This window comes from Sprattus sprattus (genome assembly GCF_963457725.1).
Source record: "Sprattus sprattus genome assembly, chromosome: 20".
Classification (NCBI taxonomy): Eukaryota; Metazoa; Chordata; class Actinopteri; order Clupeiformes; family Clupeidae; genus Sprattus; species Sprattus sprattus.
Window position 1 is genome coordinate 764,980 of NC_137918.1, and position 15,965 is coordinate 780,944.

Below are 15,965 nucleotides of genomic sequence, written 5' to 3' on the forward strand. Positions count from 1 at the left end.
TCCGCCCCTGCTGTGAGGTGGCCCTTTTTTTTTTTGCATTAAAAGGACGGATGAAGAGGGCCCCTGGCTATGTTCGCCTTAGGCCCCCAAATGACTAGGTCCGCCACTGATTACATGAGTGCTCAGTGCTCACTTGCTGAAGGTGGTGCAGCAAGCAGAACACCCAGGGTTTATCCAGGGACGCGTCAGGAGTTTTCTACCATTTCCAACACTCACCCGCCCAGTGGGAAGGGGAAGATGGGGATCTAGCTCAGGTCTTCCTGTCTTTGAGGCTACTTCAGTCATCTCTTATGTCGTCTCTCTCACTGACAGGTTTTTGAACCTGAAAATCCAAGAGGGGGAGGCGCACAACATCTTCTGCCCAGCCTATGACTGCTTCCAGATGGTTCCCGTGGAGGTCATCGAGAGTGTGGTTTCCAGGGAGATGGATAAGCGCTACCTTCAGTTTGATATCAAGGTATGACTCCAGAGGTCTCCTTGCAAACAACAGTGGATGAGATAATCATATAATATCATTTAATGCATGTTCTATGTAAGGGAACAGTTATAAATGGTACAATGATGTACTGGCAACATGTTAAGGTTTAGGTCATTGTAAAGCACAGTTTATGGAAAAAAAAGAGATTATTGTGTTTTGTGAGGTTTAGGTGAGGTGAGCATTGTATATTATTCATAATTAGGTACTTGTATTTGCAAGGGTCTCCTGTGGTGATTATCATTATTAAATGCATTTCATTATAATAATGTGATCTAAAGATATCCACCATTATTTCATTATTATTACCACCTGACCGCTGACGTTATTTCTATCACCACCACAAAATGCAGAAACACTAAACCTCTCCCCTATCCCTCCCCCTCTGCTCCCTGGCTCTCTCTCTCCGTGTGCCTCGCAGGCGTTTGTGGATAACAACCCTGCCATCCGCTGGTGCCCCGTGGCTCGCTGCGAGCGGGCGGTGCGTCTCACCCGGCCCAGCCCCGCCTCCTCCGACCCCCTCAGCTTCCCCCTGCTGAGAGCCCCTGCCGTAGACTGTGGGAAGGGCCACCTCTTCTGCTGGTGGGTAAAGACTAACCACTTATACTGTAGAATTGCTTTACCGTCCAAAACGGCACATGCCATTGCCATTTACTTAGCATAGGATGACATAACATGCAGGACATACATTGGTCAAACATCTTTTTTATTTGCAGCGGAATTCAGAAATGTTCTGATTAACAATACAAATGTATTAGCATGTAATATGTAAATATATATATATGGTCCCTTTCTAGTGTAGTTGATAGTGTGTCTATTCTTTAAATAGGTGTCGTGTTCTCTCACATTCTGTCTTAACAGTATCTGTCCCCTTAACTTATCCTTTTAACTTCTTGTAGTGGCTCAGTGATTTGTCCTAGGACTTGGTAAACCTCTCTCCCTTACTGTCTCACATTCTTACATTCTGTTACCCCCGTCTCCAGGGAGTGTCTGGGTGATGCCCACGAGCCGTGTGACTGTGAGACATGGAAGCTGTGGTTGCAGAAAGTCTCAGAAATGAAGCCAGAAGAACGTGAGTGCCCAGGAGCCTCTGGGATGTGTAGTTGTTCTGTGAGCTGTAACATATTTAACAATTCCAGTAGGGATGAAATGTATTCAAGGAACTTGTTCTTAAGTGCCGGACTTAAATATTTTATTAACGCACTTAGGCATTTAAGACTTCTTGGAATGATCCGAAGCAGATGGAACATTTTGGTTTATATTAAACCTCTCTAGACTTCTCAGTACCCTACTGCCCTCCCAGTACTCTACTGCCCTTGAGATGCTCCCAATGGTCTAGTCAGTGCCCCTATGACTGGTAACATGCCCCCCCTCCCCTCTCTCTCTCTTTCGTTTCCTCATTCCGTGTCCCGTTCTTTCATTCTGAAAAAGTGGCTGGTGTAAACGAGGCTTACGAAGACGCTGCCAACTGCCTGTGGTTACTCACCAACTCCAAACCATGTGCCAACTGCAAGTCGCCCATCCAGAAAAACGAAGGCTGCAATCACATGCAGTGTGCCAAGGTCAGTGTGTGTGTGTGTGTGTATGTTTTCATGTGTGTGTGTGTGTGTATAGGGGGGGGGGGGGTTCATTCCTGACATCTGCCATTCCTAGGGGTGGGTATCACCCGAGAACCCGCAATTTAGTTTAATCGTAGATTTGGATCAGTGGTCAATAAGGCCGCCACTCTTTGAAGTGTTGTGATCACGCAGTATATTGAGATATTCTGTGATTTCCTTGTAACCAGTTTTCAATAATTCCCTCAGAAACCTCAAACTTACCTTTTCAAATTATCTTGATGACTTTCAGCTGGATAGGTCCTAGAGACCCGAAACTCAGTGCAATACCCTAAAGTGTTTCACACAACATTTATCTTAGTCTTTTTGAAAAAAAAGGATTCAATTGAAACGTTTATATACCAAATAAACACGATAACAAATGACACTGCAGATTGAAAAGCTAAAGGCCATCAGCTCAGAACTAGCCGAAACCAGTGTAATTTGGGATTCCATTAAGACATTCAAGACCGTTTAAATCCACTGAAAAACAACCCAACTGCCAAGAACTGTACAAGTGTACCTAAAGGTGAAACAATGCTGTTTTGAGGACAATGGGAGGTCGCACCAAATATTGATTTGATTTCGTTTCTTCGGTTGACTGCACTTTGTATGTTGTTATTTGATTTATTGTTTACTCAAGGTAAAAACCAGTCATAACATTATTTCTAAACGCATCCTCACTCGCAAGTGGCTACAACTTTTGCAAGGCACTGTATGTGTTTAATAAAGGGTGTCCGCGGGGTTTTAAAAAGTATTAAAAGGTGATAAATCAAAATGGCCAAATGCAAGGCCATTAAAAGTGTTAAATGTGGTTTTAGAGGTATTATATTTTTGTAAATGGGTATTTTTTTTTTTAGACTATCAAGTGTCCTATTGTGATTGGAATTATATATGCTTAAATTCGCGTTAGTTCGTTTAAATGCGGGCTTTAGCAAAACTGGCATTTGTTGCACCTTAATCATTTTCTACAAACATGATATGCTATGTATGGTGTAGTAGACTGAGACTCTATTCACTACTGCACAAAAACTAGACACGTTTGCAAAACTAGACGTTTGCAATGAAGTAGGCTAGGTAAAACAACTTTCGCCAATATCTCCGTAAGGGAGATGGGTTATGTGCTCAAATTTCCTGGGATCAAGAAGACGTTAGTATTCATGTGCAAACTAAAAATCACGTCTCAGGATTGCTGCGCATGCAAGTTATTTCACGTGTATCAACTGTACGCCTACCCATGTCTTTCAACTGTAACTAATACCACTGTCATATAATTATGAGTTCAGTAAAAGACGGAGCAAACACAGTTTTCTACTGTTGTTGAAACACATCCACGCGTAGACTCGTTTTCGAATACGGCCAGGATTTGTTATTCGAATGTTTCATTTTCCATTTTTCGTTTGGGGGTACAGAATGGAAAAAACGAGAAAACGAACCGTAATCCGATTTCTGGTTTTGGTTTTGAAAAGGGAAAAACGAGAAATCAAACGTTGTTTTCATTTTTTCAATTCTCGTCTAAATCGGAAAAACAAATGAACGAATGATACACGGATTCAATCAGCCAACTGGCTGTTTTACATTTTTGACTTGCTTAGCATATCTTCAACGTCCGGACAGCCATAGTCGTCGTCAATGGGCAAATGCAAGTTTTCTGAAAAGACTCAGCGTTTATGGGCTGGCTCAGGCCTGTAGTAGGGAATAACCGGCAGGCTTATTGTTCGGTTTGTAAAAAAAAAACATCAATGTCAACTGGATGGGAGCCAATGCACTTCGGTCGCATATGCAATCCACTAAACATAAAAATGTAATGCGCGGTCGGCGAGAGCAGTTAATTCTACGAAAGTTCATGAACTCGTTCATAGTTTTGGTGGTGAACTGAACGTAGGCTACTGTATTACTGCCTGATGAACGATTCTGTGAACCCGTTCATTCTGGTGTCTGTCAACGGCACGTTCACTCTTTTTAATTTAGTTCAATAATCGTTAACAGTCCTGTATCCAGTGTTGTCAATCGCTGCGTGTATTCTCTTCTACTGTCTATGCCTGGCAAGTTTGAGGGTGCCGAAGTTGCGTAGAGGCCGAGAGAGGTAATTGCTGTCTGTGGTTCTATATGGGCTGTGGAAATAATTTAGAAAAAATATAGCTTGCAACATATTGAAAAAAAGAACTGAACTTGGAGCTGTGAACTTTGTTCAAAATTTTGAATTATGAACTGTGCTGGTTTATGTTAAAAGTCTAATTATAGCAGTTCACCAGTGGATGCCTGTTTGTGAAATGATATCAGCAAAAATGCATATAGCAGTTGCCAGTTTATAATGCATCAACAGTTCATGCAGTAAATCTGCGTAAACGTTAGAAAGGTCGCTGATAAACACTTGGTTTTTAAAAAATTCAGAAGGTAGTAAAAAAGGTATTAAAACTTTTTTTTTTAACTTAAGGATCGCTGTATACCTATGTGATCTGATTTGAATGTGTGTGTGCGTGTGTTGCCATGACTCCTGGTCGAGAACGCAGCCTCCGGCAGCAGGAGCGGCGGCAGCTTGCTGTGGGGCCGTGGCTGCTGAAGGGCTCTTTGACGTCAGAGGCAGGTGTTGAAATAAAAAAGCCATGCCACATGGCCAACCCAGCACTCATTTCCCTAATGAAGGCTTAAACACATGTGCTGAGTGACAGAACAGGCACGCCCCCCCCATTCACAACCTTAGACAGCCCCAGACACACACACACACACACACACACACACACACACACACACACACACACACACACACGCGCACATATATATATTTATACCTTCCCCCTCCAAACGCACAAGTACTGATTGCTAGGCAGGATAGGGTGTTGCACTGGGGTGATGAGGAGTGGGGAGTGTGGAATGTCTCCTGTCGTTGTTTTGTACACTCTCTGGGTGTGTGTTAATTATTACAGTGTTCTGATGTTGAGGGGAGGTCAGAAGGGTTTTACTGTATTTTAAATAAAGAACCAATGCTTTGGAGTAATCATTAAGCACTCTGTTTTCCTGTGAGGTCTGATGGTGTTACTAGGGAATATGAGGTGAGGCAAGTTCAGGACGGAAGCAAGCACCGACAGGGAGAGAGAGTGAGACACGCACACAGACAGAGAGAGAGACACACACACACACACACAGGAAAAACAAAAGATAGGGGAGACTTGCAGGCAGGCAGTCTCAGAGCTCTTAACCTCTTGTTACCTGAAGATACAAACAAACACTTCCTGTTGCTAGGTAACGGGGCACTTGGTGGCCTGTCATGTATTGATTAGATCACGCTGGGAAGGAAAGGGCCGAGTGTCGCCTGACAGAGGATTCATACGCACACACACAGACTGACTACCATGTTTGCCCACAGTTGGGACCATTAGATCGTGGGCAATGGTTTTGATCAGATGGTGTTGGATTTCTGAGCATTTGTGCAAGAAAATCTCAGTTAAGTGCACCATATCAGTCACTAATGTATGGGGATGGTCAATGATGGTATGGCAGTATTGTATGTAAACCACGGAAGACCGCATGAAAGATGGCCTAGCATATGAGCTGACTGGTATACAAAAAAAGTACGTTGTACAGATTTCTTGTGGTCAAAACCGCCTGTAGTTTTTATGTAATCCTGTTAACAAACAAACAAACATACCAACCAACCGACAAACAAACACAGGGACACAGGTGAAAACAGAACCTCCTTGGCAGAGGGAATGAAGCTGGAAATGCAATATGGAATATAGTATGCTCTTTTTGTCCTGATAATAATAATAATTTTATTTATAAAGCACATTTCATACACAGAATGCAGCTCAAAGTGCTCGAACAAAATAGAAGTTAAAAAATAAAAACAACAAGAAAAGGAGCATATTGACAAAAAATAAAATAAAGGTAGGCAAAAGTAGGCTAAGACCAATTGAGATCGAAAGTGAATAAATAACTGAAAAGACACACATATTGCACGTAATTCAATGGGAAGCAAACAATAAAACAATAAAAGCAAGTAGTGAGCAAGGCAGGATGGAATCTAAAAGCAACAGAGGGTGGTAGCTAAAAGAATGCAAGCCTAAAAAGATGAGTCTTAAGAAGTTTCTTAAAAATGTCCACAGAGGGTGCTGTCCTAACATGAAGGGGGAGGGAATTCCATTTTTGGGGTGCATAAATCTCAAAAGCGGCCTCTCCAATCTTCTTTGGTGGGGGGGGGGGGGGGGGATTTTCAAAAGTTTGGCGTCAGCCGATCTAAGGGATCTGGCAGGGGCATAAAAAGACAGCATGTCTGAGATGTATTGTGGAGCGAAACTATTTAGGGCCTTGAACACTGTTAGAAGTACTTTAAAATCAATTCTGAAGGGTATGGGCAGCCAGTGTAGGGCTATCAGGACAGGGGTGATGTGTTCTCTCTTTCGGGTCTTTGTAAGGATTCTTGCAGCAGTGTTTTGGATGAGTTGAAGCTTGTAAATCAGCTTTCTTGGGAGACCAGTAAAAAGGGCATTACAATAGTCTACTCGACTGGTGACGAAAGCGTGCACAAGTTTTTCCGCGTCTGGTTGCGAGACAAGTACACGCACCTTGGTGATGTTTCTCAGGTGGAAATAGGCAGTTTTGATTATTTTGTTTATGTGGGGGGAAAAGTTCAGGTCGGGGTCAAAGGTTACACCAAGGCTAGTGACAGAGTCTTTAGTGTGCTTATTTAAATCACTTGTGTGTTGCTGTGATACAGGGCTTTTGTTTTGTCAGGAGGGCCGATGAGCAGGACCTCAGTTTTCTCCTCATTGAGTTTTAGGAAGTTTTTACTCATCCAGTTGGTGATGGCGGAGAGGCAGGTGGTTAAGACAGAGATGGTGGTGGAATTGTTAGGATCGATGGAAATATATAATTGGGTGTCATCGGCGTAGCTGTGAAAGTCAATGTTATGAGCTCTAATGATGCTGCCAAGGGGCAGCATATAAAGGGAGAAGAGGAGAGGGCCCAGGCAGCTACCCTGAGCAACCCCGAAAGGCGCATTTTGTATGCTGGAGGTGTGCTCACCGATGCTGACAAAAAATGTCCTGTCGGTGATGTACGACTTAAACCACTCTAGGGCAAGGCCTGATAGTCCCACCCAGGATGCAAGTCTGTGTATAAGTATTTCATGATCAATTGTGTCGAAAGCAGCACTTAAGTCCAGAAGAACAAGAGCCGAGACTTTATTTGTTGCAGTGCTGAGCCTGAGGTCGCTGGTTATTTTCGTCAGAGCAGTTTCAGTGCTATGGTTTGCTCTGAAACCAGATTGAAATTTTTCTAAAATGTCATTCTTGGAAAGGAAGGTGTTCAGTTGCTTAAAAACAGATTTTTCAAGTATTTTACTCAGAAAGGGGAGGTTGGAGATGGGTCGGTAATTATTTAGGATGTTTTGGTCCAGATTGGGTTTCTTTAGGAGTGGTTTGACGAATGTTTTTCAGTAAAAACGTGGGGATAGGGTCAAGGCTCCAGGTGGACTGTTTGCTTCTCTTTACTAATGTAAATAGATCATCCTCTGTGATTGGGGTAAAATATTGGAAGCTGGGCGGCCTTCGGGAAGGCTCTGGTCCATGTGGGATGTTGATGGAGACAGAGTCAGAGTCCCTTATTCCTTCCCGGATGTCGGTTATCTTCTTTATGAAAAACATTGCAAACTCTTCACATTTTTCTGTTGATGCTGGGAGATCATTTGCTGGTGCAGGTTTTAGTAGATCAATGGTGGAAAAAAGAACTCTGGCATTATTTTTGTTGTCTGTTATGATTCGTGAGAAGTAGTTTTTTCTTTCCAGGCGTACAGCATTGTTGTAGGTGGAGATAATTTCCTTAAGGGATACTCTGTGGGCTAGTAGACCGGTTTTCCTCCAGAGTCGCTCGGTGACCCTGCATTTTCTCTTTAGGGCTCTAATTGAGTCATTCATCCAGGGTGAGCGCTTGGCTCTGGTCCTCGTCCTAGTTTTTGTTGGTGCAACTTTGTCAATAAAGTTCCTTAAATTACTATCTAGACTGTCGACCATTTCGTTTGGTGTATGGTGGCCGTTTAAAATATCAGCTGACTTAATCAGCTTGCTGATTTTCTGCTCCGCAGACGCGTTTAGGCGCCGTTTGTGAATGATGCTTTTTTGAGGGGTAACTGTTGACAGTGTGAAATTGAACTGCACACAGTAATGGTCTGACATTCCGATGTCTTTGACTGAGATGTTGGTGACATCAGATGCGTGAGAAATGAGCAGATCCAGTGTGTTTCCTTTTTCGTGGGTTGGGGCAGAGATGTTCTGGACTAAACTAAAATCATCTAAAATGCATAAAAACTCTTTAACCGACGTGTTCTCTGGCTTGTTTACATGAAAATTTAAATCACCTGCGATAATTGCCCTGTCAAAATTCGAGACTATCTCGGAGAGGAGAGTGGAAAAGTCAGAGAGAAACGACTGAGAAAATTTGGGCGGGCGGTATAGCGCAGCCAGGATGAGTCTGTGGTCGGCATTGACTTTCAAAGCCAAATATTCAAAGCTGGGAAAAGAGCCTAGATTTATCTGGTTGCAGGTAAATTTAGTATCGAAGACAATGGCTACGCCACCCCCTTTTTGATTTTGTCTCGTGACATGATGAAAGGTGTAATTGGGAGGGCACGTCTCAATGAGGGTTGCTGTTCCATTGTCATTTAGCCAGGTTTCAGTGAGAAACATAAAATCAATGTTTTCGTCAGCGATTAGCTGGTTAACTGCAAAACTTTTGCTTGTTAAAGACCGCACGTTGAGAAGTGCAGCATTCACTGTTAGGGGGGTTGAGGGATTGGGAAGGGGAGTTTCGCGCAAGGGCGCGCGGAGGTTGCGCGGACTCTGTGTTTTTGTACTGGATCTGGACGTAGTGGGTCTGTTGCCAACTATAGTTGGGATAGGGTGGTAGAGGGGTGAGGGTCGTGGCGGGGGGGATGGAGGCGGTGGGATGACGGGAGTGGACTGGTCAGCTGGGTTGGGGGGGCAGGTGACTAGTCATGCAGAAGCGGTGGGGAGTTGGGAAAGGTGCTTCGTGAGGTTTGTGATTTCCCCATGTTTTCAACAACTGAGGTCAGGCGCTCAAAGTCTTCTTGTAATTGAATAGATTTTCTGGCCATGACGTCACACGCACCTGCGTGAATGATTACTGTGTGGACAGAGGGGTGCCGCGCTATCAGAAGCGGGATTTGTCTGATACAGTCTTGGATATTCCTACCAGATGAACTGTATGTAATTGCATCAGGAAGTGCAACAAACCTAAAAAAATGAGTCCCCGATGCACAGAAACCCCGGAGCCCAGCTTTCCAGGCAATTTGGCCTTGAGGCGTGCCCAGGTATGTGCAACTGAGAGCTAGCTGCTGGCTGGCTAGCACCAATGTTGGTAACAGGTGTCAGCTGGGCGCTAGCTGGAAACTTAGCTGATTGCTCGGTGAGTTCCTCATCGGCGGAGAAGGTCGGGTGCAGGATCCGGGAGCGTTTTCTTCGGGGGGCGCTGCCGCTGGAGACGGAGAGGTCAGGGAGAGAGGTGAGACGTTCCGGACTTGAGCAGCAGCGGGAGGGCCGCGCACTTGATCTCCTTGGCTCCTTGCAGATTTCCGCTCCGGGGTCCTGGGTCTCGTCATCCAGCAGATCAGCGAGCGGACCTAAGCGGTGGTTGCCATTGGAGTCGCAGAGGATAACGATGTTGTCCACCTCGCTACTAGCTCCAAGTGTGACTGTTGCTGTCGCCGCTGCTGTTGTTGTAGCTGTTGGAAGAATGCCTGTTGCTGTTGCTGCTCAAAGCGTGACTGTTGATGCTGTTGCAGTTGGATCTGATGTTTTCTGCAATGCGTGAGCTTGATCTTCGCTGGTTCTCCTCTCTGCCGCAATCCTTTCTGTCTGTCAGACTTTGGGCTGGCTGTGGCGTCGCAGACGAAGAGGTGGTGCACATCTGCGAGCCCGCGTGTTGTCTCTGTGCTAGACTCTTACCAGTGAGAGAGGTGTATGACCTTAGTTCAGTCCTCATCCTCTCCAGCTGACTCTCGAGAGCCTGTGTATGCTGTTCTCTCCTGGACAGTTCCCGTCTCACATCTGTCAACTCTTGGCTCATCTCCTTGTTGGCCTCCTCCAGCTGCCTCACTGTAGAGCATAGCTGTTGAAGTTGCACATTGGGGTTGCTGATCTGGATGATCTGCTCTTGGAGCTGGCAGATGATGTTGGTAGTTTCTTCTTTAAATAAGAAGTAGTCCTGTTCCAGCAGAGAGTTGTCTTGAAGGGCTCTTATTCTGGGAGAAGTGGGAGCCTTTGGTTGGGATAGGTGTGTGGTGAGGCAGGATTCAGCAATTCTCATCTTGATGGCATCTTGCTTCTCACCTATTTTGTCTTTTCTCTCAGGATTTTTCAGGACCTTTTGGACCACAGTTATGCTGCTGTGTGGTGGTGAGGTGGCAGCTGAGGATGTCTGTGGGGGATCCAGATGGCCAGACTTTTCTCTATGTGCTCCTGCTTGCGCTTTTATAATTTCAAATTTGGATTGGAATGCCTTTATGTTTCCTTGTACCATAATCTTCCCATTTTTATATATGTTTACAGTTGTTATCACCGTGTCTGGGTCCTCTTTCTCTGAAAGTTGTAATTTCCACCCATTACATATTCCTTTTTTCTCTGCGGAGGGGTGGTGGTGAATAATTGTACTGTGCCAAATACTGGGGTGTTCAGAATAAAATATTAGGTTGCTGACTTCTCCATTTTTATATAAATCAGCAAATAGGGTTTCAGGATTTCCTATCAGCAGCTTCTGTTTAAATTCTCTTCTTTGGAGCTCATTTTTTACATCAGAAGGGTAGTGGATTGGTTGGTAGGTAGCCAGACTTGAGCAGTGGGGGATTGTTTTTGTTTGGCTCATGCTGGTGAGGTCATTTGAATGAGGCATTCCAATTGTTCAGGTTATTTTTAATTTGGAATGATCGCGGCAACTGATAATGGAATGGAATCCCAACTGTTAATGTCAACTGTCAATAGCCCCTTATACATGCGTCAATGTAAAGCTGTTACATCGCGTCTGCACCGATAGAAACTCGCGAACGTGTTACAATTGCCTCATGTATAAGGGGTCTAGATGTGAACTGTTTGTTTTTCCGCCGATCGTCTGAGCCTTTCGAGAGAGGTGGTTTACCACGATCGTTCGGCTCAGAAAAGGGCGTGTCAAATCAGGCCGATGTGTCATGGGGGAGTCGGTGTGTGACTGGGGGGAGACGGTGACAGGAGGCTAGAAAGTTCTTGCCTGTTCTTGAAAGGAGACTGATCCAATAGGCTAGTAGGCCTACAATTTTTTATCAGTAATAAAACGCAATTTGGTACACCATTTTAATATGGTAATATAGCCTACTGTTTTTTGCAAAATGAAAGAAAGCATATTTAGGAAACGCCACTGGAGCCTATTAATTCCGAATTTTCACCACATTGTAGGCTATACTGTAACAACCCCAACACTTGCCTGCTTCCCTTGCAAATCAAAGTTTTCCGACTATTTTTCTTACCTTCTTTCTTAGCTGTTGATGTTACTGAGCTAGAAGTTTAACTTGTTCTAAACATCTGCGCTGCCAATGCCCAATGTCACTTCTGAGTCAAATCACTCCATCATCTCTTTGAAATTCCTTATTCCACGAGTGGTAGGCTACAATGACTGGCGGTTTTAAAATATAACTAATAGCCTAACGAAACAAAATAACCCAGGCAGTTTCATCTTCGAGACGTTAAGGCTTCTTCCAATACTGACAGCTGACTCATAGCTTGCAGGTTTGCGGGAGACGCGACATTTGAGGGATCGTCACTTAATTTAAACCTTTTTTGCTTCCGTTAGTGTGTGTGTGTGTGTGTGTGTGTGTGTGTGTGTGTGTGTGTGTGTGTGTGTGTGTGTGTGTGTGTGTGTGTGTGTGTGTGTGTGTGTGTGTGTGTGATAGAGACAGAGAGGACTCAGTAAAACATCGGAAAACACCGTGTCTCGTAAGCCTTAAGCTATCAATCACCCCCACAATGAAATATGCCATTACAGTCGCGACAAACTTCTTGGCATTGTGGTGCGCCCAAAACGCAAGCTATAAACGTAGCCATCCTAATGTAACCAAAATATACCTCTGCTGATATGCCTAACCTTCGTTCTATTTAGAATTTGTCTTAGCACTATGCAGGAATAAAATAGCATCTACAGTGTCAGGATTCAGGCGAGAGCGCCTGGCTTTTATAACGCGCCCTGCTGCACTGAAGGAGCGCTCACTCGCAGCACTTGTTGCTGGAACGCATATAATTCGTTTTGCAAGGTGCTGTAGTCGTGGGAACGACTGGCCTGGTTTCTCCCAAAAGGAAAGTAGATTTTCCTCTGCTGATCCCGCGTCTATATGGAAGTTTGTAGAGAGAATGCGAGGGAGTAAAATGCTCCGCTGTTTTAATAAAACCCACGTTACTCACATACTGGTTAACACTGGTTTTTACAGCACATAAACGTTTGTCGCTACATCCAAACTGCGTCACCGTTGTCCCTCCCTGTATCTGCTCCAGCCGCACCATTTTACTTGCAATGAGAATCATTTAATTTAAATATGCTTATTGCCATTGTTGCACCTCAATAATTTTCTACAAACATGATATGCTATGTATGGTGTAGTAGACTGAGACTCTATTCACTACTGCACAAAAACTAGACACGTTTGCAAAACTAGACGTTTGCAATGAAGTAGGTAACTTTCGCCAATATCTCCGTAAGGGAGATGGGTTGTGTGCTCAAATTTCCTGGGATCAAAGAAGACGTTAGTATTCATGTGCAAACTAAAAATCACGTCTCAGGATTGCTGCGCATGCAAGTTATTTCGGGTGTCTCAACTGTAACTAATACCACTGTCAAATAATTATGAGTTCAGTAAAAGACGGAGCAAACACAGTTTTCTACCGTTGTTGAAACACATCCACGCGTAGACTCGTTTTCTTTCCATCTGGGAGTGGTTATTCAAAGAAAATATTAAGAACTATATGCTGATAGAAAGAAGGGGACTTTAAGCCACTACACTGCCTGTGCACGATGCGGATCCACGTTGATGTTGTTAGTAAACAAACCAGGTGGGAGCATATCTCCGTGGTCTTTGCGCATGCCCGAGGCAATGTAAACGGTTCACATTTTGCACATGTAAACACGTAACGACAAGAGCCGTTTTCCTTGAAAATGTTCACACCTACACGCGAATACGATACGATACGATAAACTGTTCTGATCACATTGGCACATGTATTAGGGCCTAATGCTTGGCTAACTGTTTACCTTTAGCAAAGACTCTTGTTACATTAACTAGCCAATTGTTCAAATGTATCCTACAGACTGATTCTTATGACAATAGGTGTAGGAGATGAATTAAGCTTTTTCAATTCCAGTTCCTTGTCACAATTTTGTTACAGCTATGCAACTCTCCGTTTCTTAGTTTCTTAGTAGCTGAATGACCTTCTCTACCTAAGATGTTGATTCCTCTGGTTTTGTCCTTATGTTTGATCCTGTGATGGTTATTGTCCACTGTAATCCATTCGTTTTTCTTTGTTTCTGATCATTTGTGGTATTTTTGAGACTGTAATTGTCTAGACTCTTTTTTGAATCAATTAAGTGTAAAATGTAGGCATTTCACTCTGTTTTAAACAACAAACAAATAAAATAATCTAGGAGCTCATGTTGAGCACGACTTCTCTGTTCTTGGAATTCCGGAACCCCTGATGTATCAATGAAACATTTCTCTTTTTGTCCTGATATATCAATGAAACACCTCTTTTTGTACTGAATATATCATTGAAACATCCTCCTGTCTCTGTCTAGTGTAAATATGACTTCTGCTGGATCTGTCTGGAGGAGTGGAAGAAGCACAGCTCCTCCACAGGTGGCTACTACCGCTGCACACGCTATGAGGTCATCCAGCAGGTGGAGGAGCAATCCAAGGATATGACTGTGGAGGTACACACACACACACACACACGCCGTGTCTTTTATCTGCAAGCGAGCTTACAACACCCTGCTGAGCCACAGTTCCTCCTCGACAGAGAAGCGGGCAGGAAATCAGGGAACAAGCCAGCCTTTGTCTCCAAGTCACAATGAGTGGAAGGTTTTTTCGAAATTAGCTGTTTTAAGACCCATTCTCTTTTCGAGGCGGTCATTATTATAATTTTTTTATGACTGGCTTTGCAAAGGCTTTCTTGTCTCTGATCCCCAAAACGAGGGGCTTGAAGGCCCATTTGTTTAAGGAGAAGCTCTGGCTGAATGTGTTTTATACACGTTTTGATCGTGAGAGGTGTGTGTGCATGTGAACTTGTGTTGGTGTGTATGTGCCGGGTACAGAAAGGGAAGACTAATAGCATTTTGCTTAATGTTACAAAAGAACCTTTTTGTCTTTTATCTCAGGCAGAAAAGAAGCACAAGAGCTATCAGGAACTCGATCGCTTCATGCACTATTACTCACGCTACAAGAATCATGAACACAGTTACCAAGTGAGTGTACTTTGGGAAGTCATTTAGGAATCTAATTTATTTCAGCCTTCATAGAATATTAGTTTTCGGTAACACTTTATTTGGATAGTCCGCCTACAGAGACTTTACAGATGGTTTGTTGAAATTCAAGTCTAGTCTTCCTAATTGTTCACTAAACATCACCTTAACCAAACCCAAACCTAACAATAAATTGTAGTTAACAGAGTTTCAACAGATAATTTGTTTATAATCTGAGCATCTGTAGATAGTCTTAAGGAGGCCCTCCAAATAATGTGTGACCTAGGTTTTTTGCATGTGCTTGAGTCAGATATGCACAAAATATTAACTTGACTTTGAGATGTGACATTCCCTAAAATGATTTTGTTATCATAAACTATTTTATGATAATAAAAAATTAAAATGAAAAAGTTTATTTTCAAATTAAACAAACCTCGGTTTCTATGATGGTGCTTTTGGTAACAAACAAATACACCCCAGTATTAACGTCTAATCTGCTTTCTGACCTCTATTAACGTCTAACATCTTGTTTATTTATTTATTTTTATTCTGATCATAGCTGGAACAGAGACTCCTTAAAACAGCCAAAGAGAAGATGGAACAACTGAGCCGTGTTTTCATGGGAAGTAAGTGTCAAGCACACGAGTCAGCATAGGGTCTGATTTCTTATGTCGAAAGGCAAATATTTTGGCTGTTGAAACTGTTCAGACTTAACAGCAGTGAAAGTGCAGTACAAAGATGTTGACAGGACAATACAGAAAGTAGAGTTAGCATTGTTAAATGTTCAGTGTGTTTTTAGAGCTTATTCATTATAAATTCTCCTTACTGCCTTCCGAAGCAATTGTGAAAATAACTATGATGAATAATAAACAGAGAGCTGTTGCCAGACTGTATAGACATATTTTCTAAAGTGTTTTATAGGAGTGCAAGACATGTTTGAATTGACTGTTAAAGGCTTTATTGCCACAATGTACTTGGTGAGGAATTGTTAAACAGTGATTAACAATTGTCCAGTATTCTTAAAGGCTGCTTTTGAGTCTCAATTCAGGCAACATTTGTTGTGCGTGTGCGTGTGCACGTGCACGCCTGTGTGTGTCTCTGTGTCTGTGTGTGTTTTGTTTCAGGAGAGGGCTCTCCTCCAGACACAACTTTCATTGAAGACGGCGTACAGGAACTCCTCAAAACCAGACGCATCCTCAAGTGCTCTTATCCGTACGGTTTCTTTCTAGAACCCAAAAGCACAAAGAAAGAAATATTTGAACTTATGCAGGTTGGTAGAACTTTAAATGGGCATTTTTGGTGAGAAGTTTCTTGTTGAGCCTACTTCCCCTCCTGTGTTACCCTATGATGGGATCTGTATTCTGAACCCTAGCTAAAGTAACTGCTGTGATACTGATCCTGCTCCCCTT

At 43.3% G+C, this 15,965-nt stretch overlaps 1 protein-coding gene across 5 annotated transcripts in view; it reads left to right on the plus strand.

Moving 5' to 3' along the window:
- Positions 1 to 15,965, plus strand: part of ankib1a (ankyrin repeat and IBR domain containing 1a) — a 55,907-nt gene that overhangs the window by 28,461 nt on the left and 11,481 nt on the right. For 4 of the 5 annotated variants that reach the window (XM_080858812.1, XM_080858814.1, XM_080858813.1 and 1 more), the window contains 8 exons: positions 313 to 457; positions 897 to 1,057; positions 1,459 to 1,547; positions 1,907 to 2,037; positions 13,894 to 14,028; positions 14,473 to 14,559; positions 15,116 to 15,182; positions 15,681 to 15,826. In XM_080858812.1, the coding sequence (XP_080714938.1) occupies positions 313 to 457; positions 897 to 1,057; positions 1,459 to 1,547; positions 1,907 to 2,037; positions 13,894 to 14,028; positions 14,473 to 14,559; positions 15,116 to 15,182; positions 15,681 to 15,826 (961 nt within the window). The remainder of the gene's footprint in view (positions 1 to 312; positions 458 to 896; positions 1,058 to 1,458; positions 1,548 to 1,906; positions 2,038 to 13,893; positions 14,029 to 14,472; positions 14,560 to 15,115; positions 15,183 to 15,680; positions 15,827 to 15,965) is intronic. The other variant, XM_080858815.1, reaches the window with a different exon arrangement.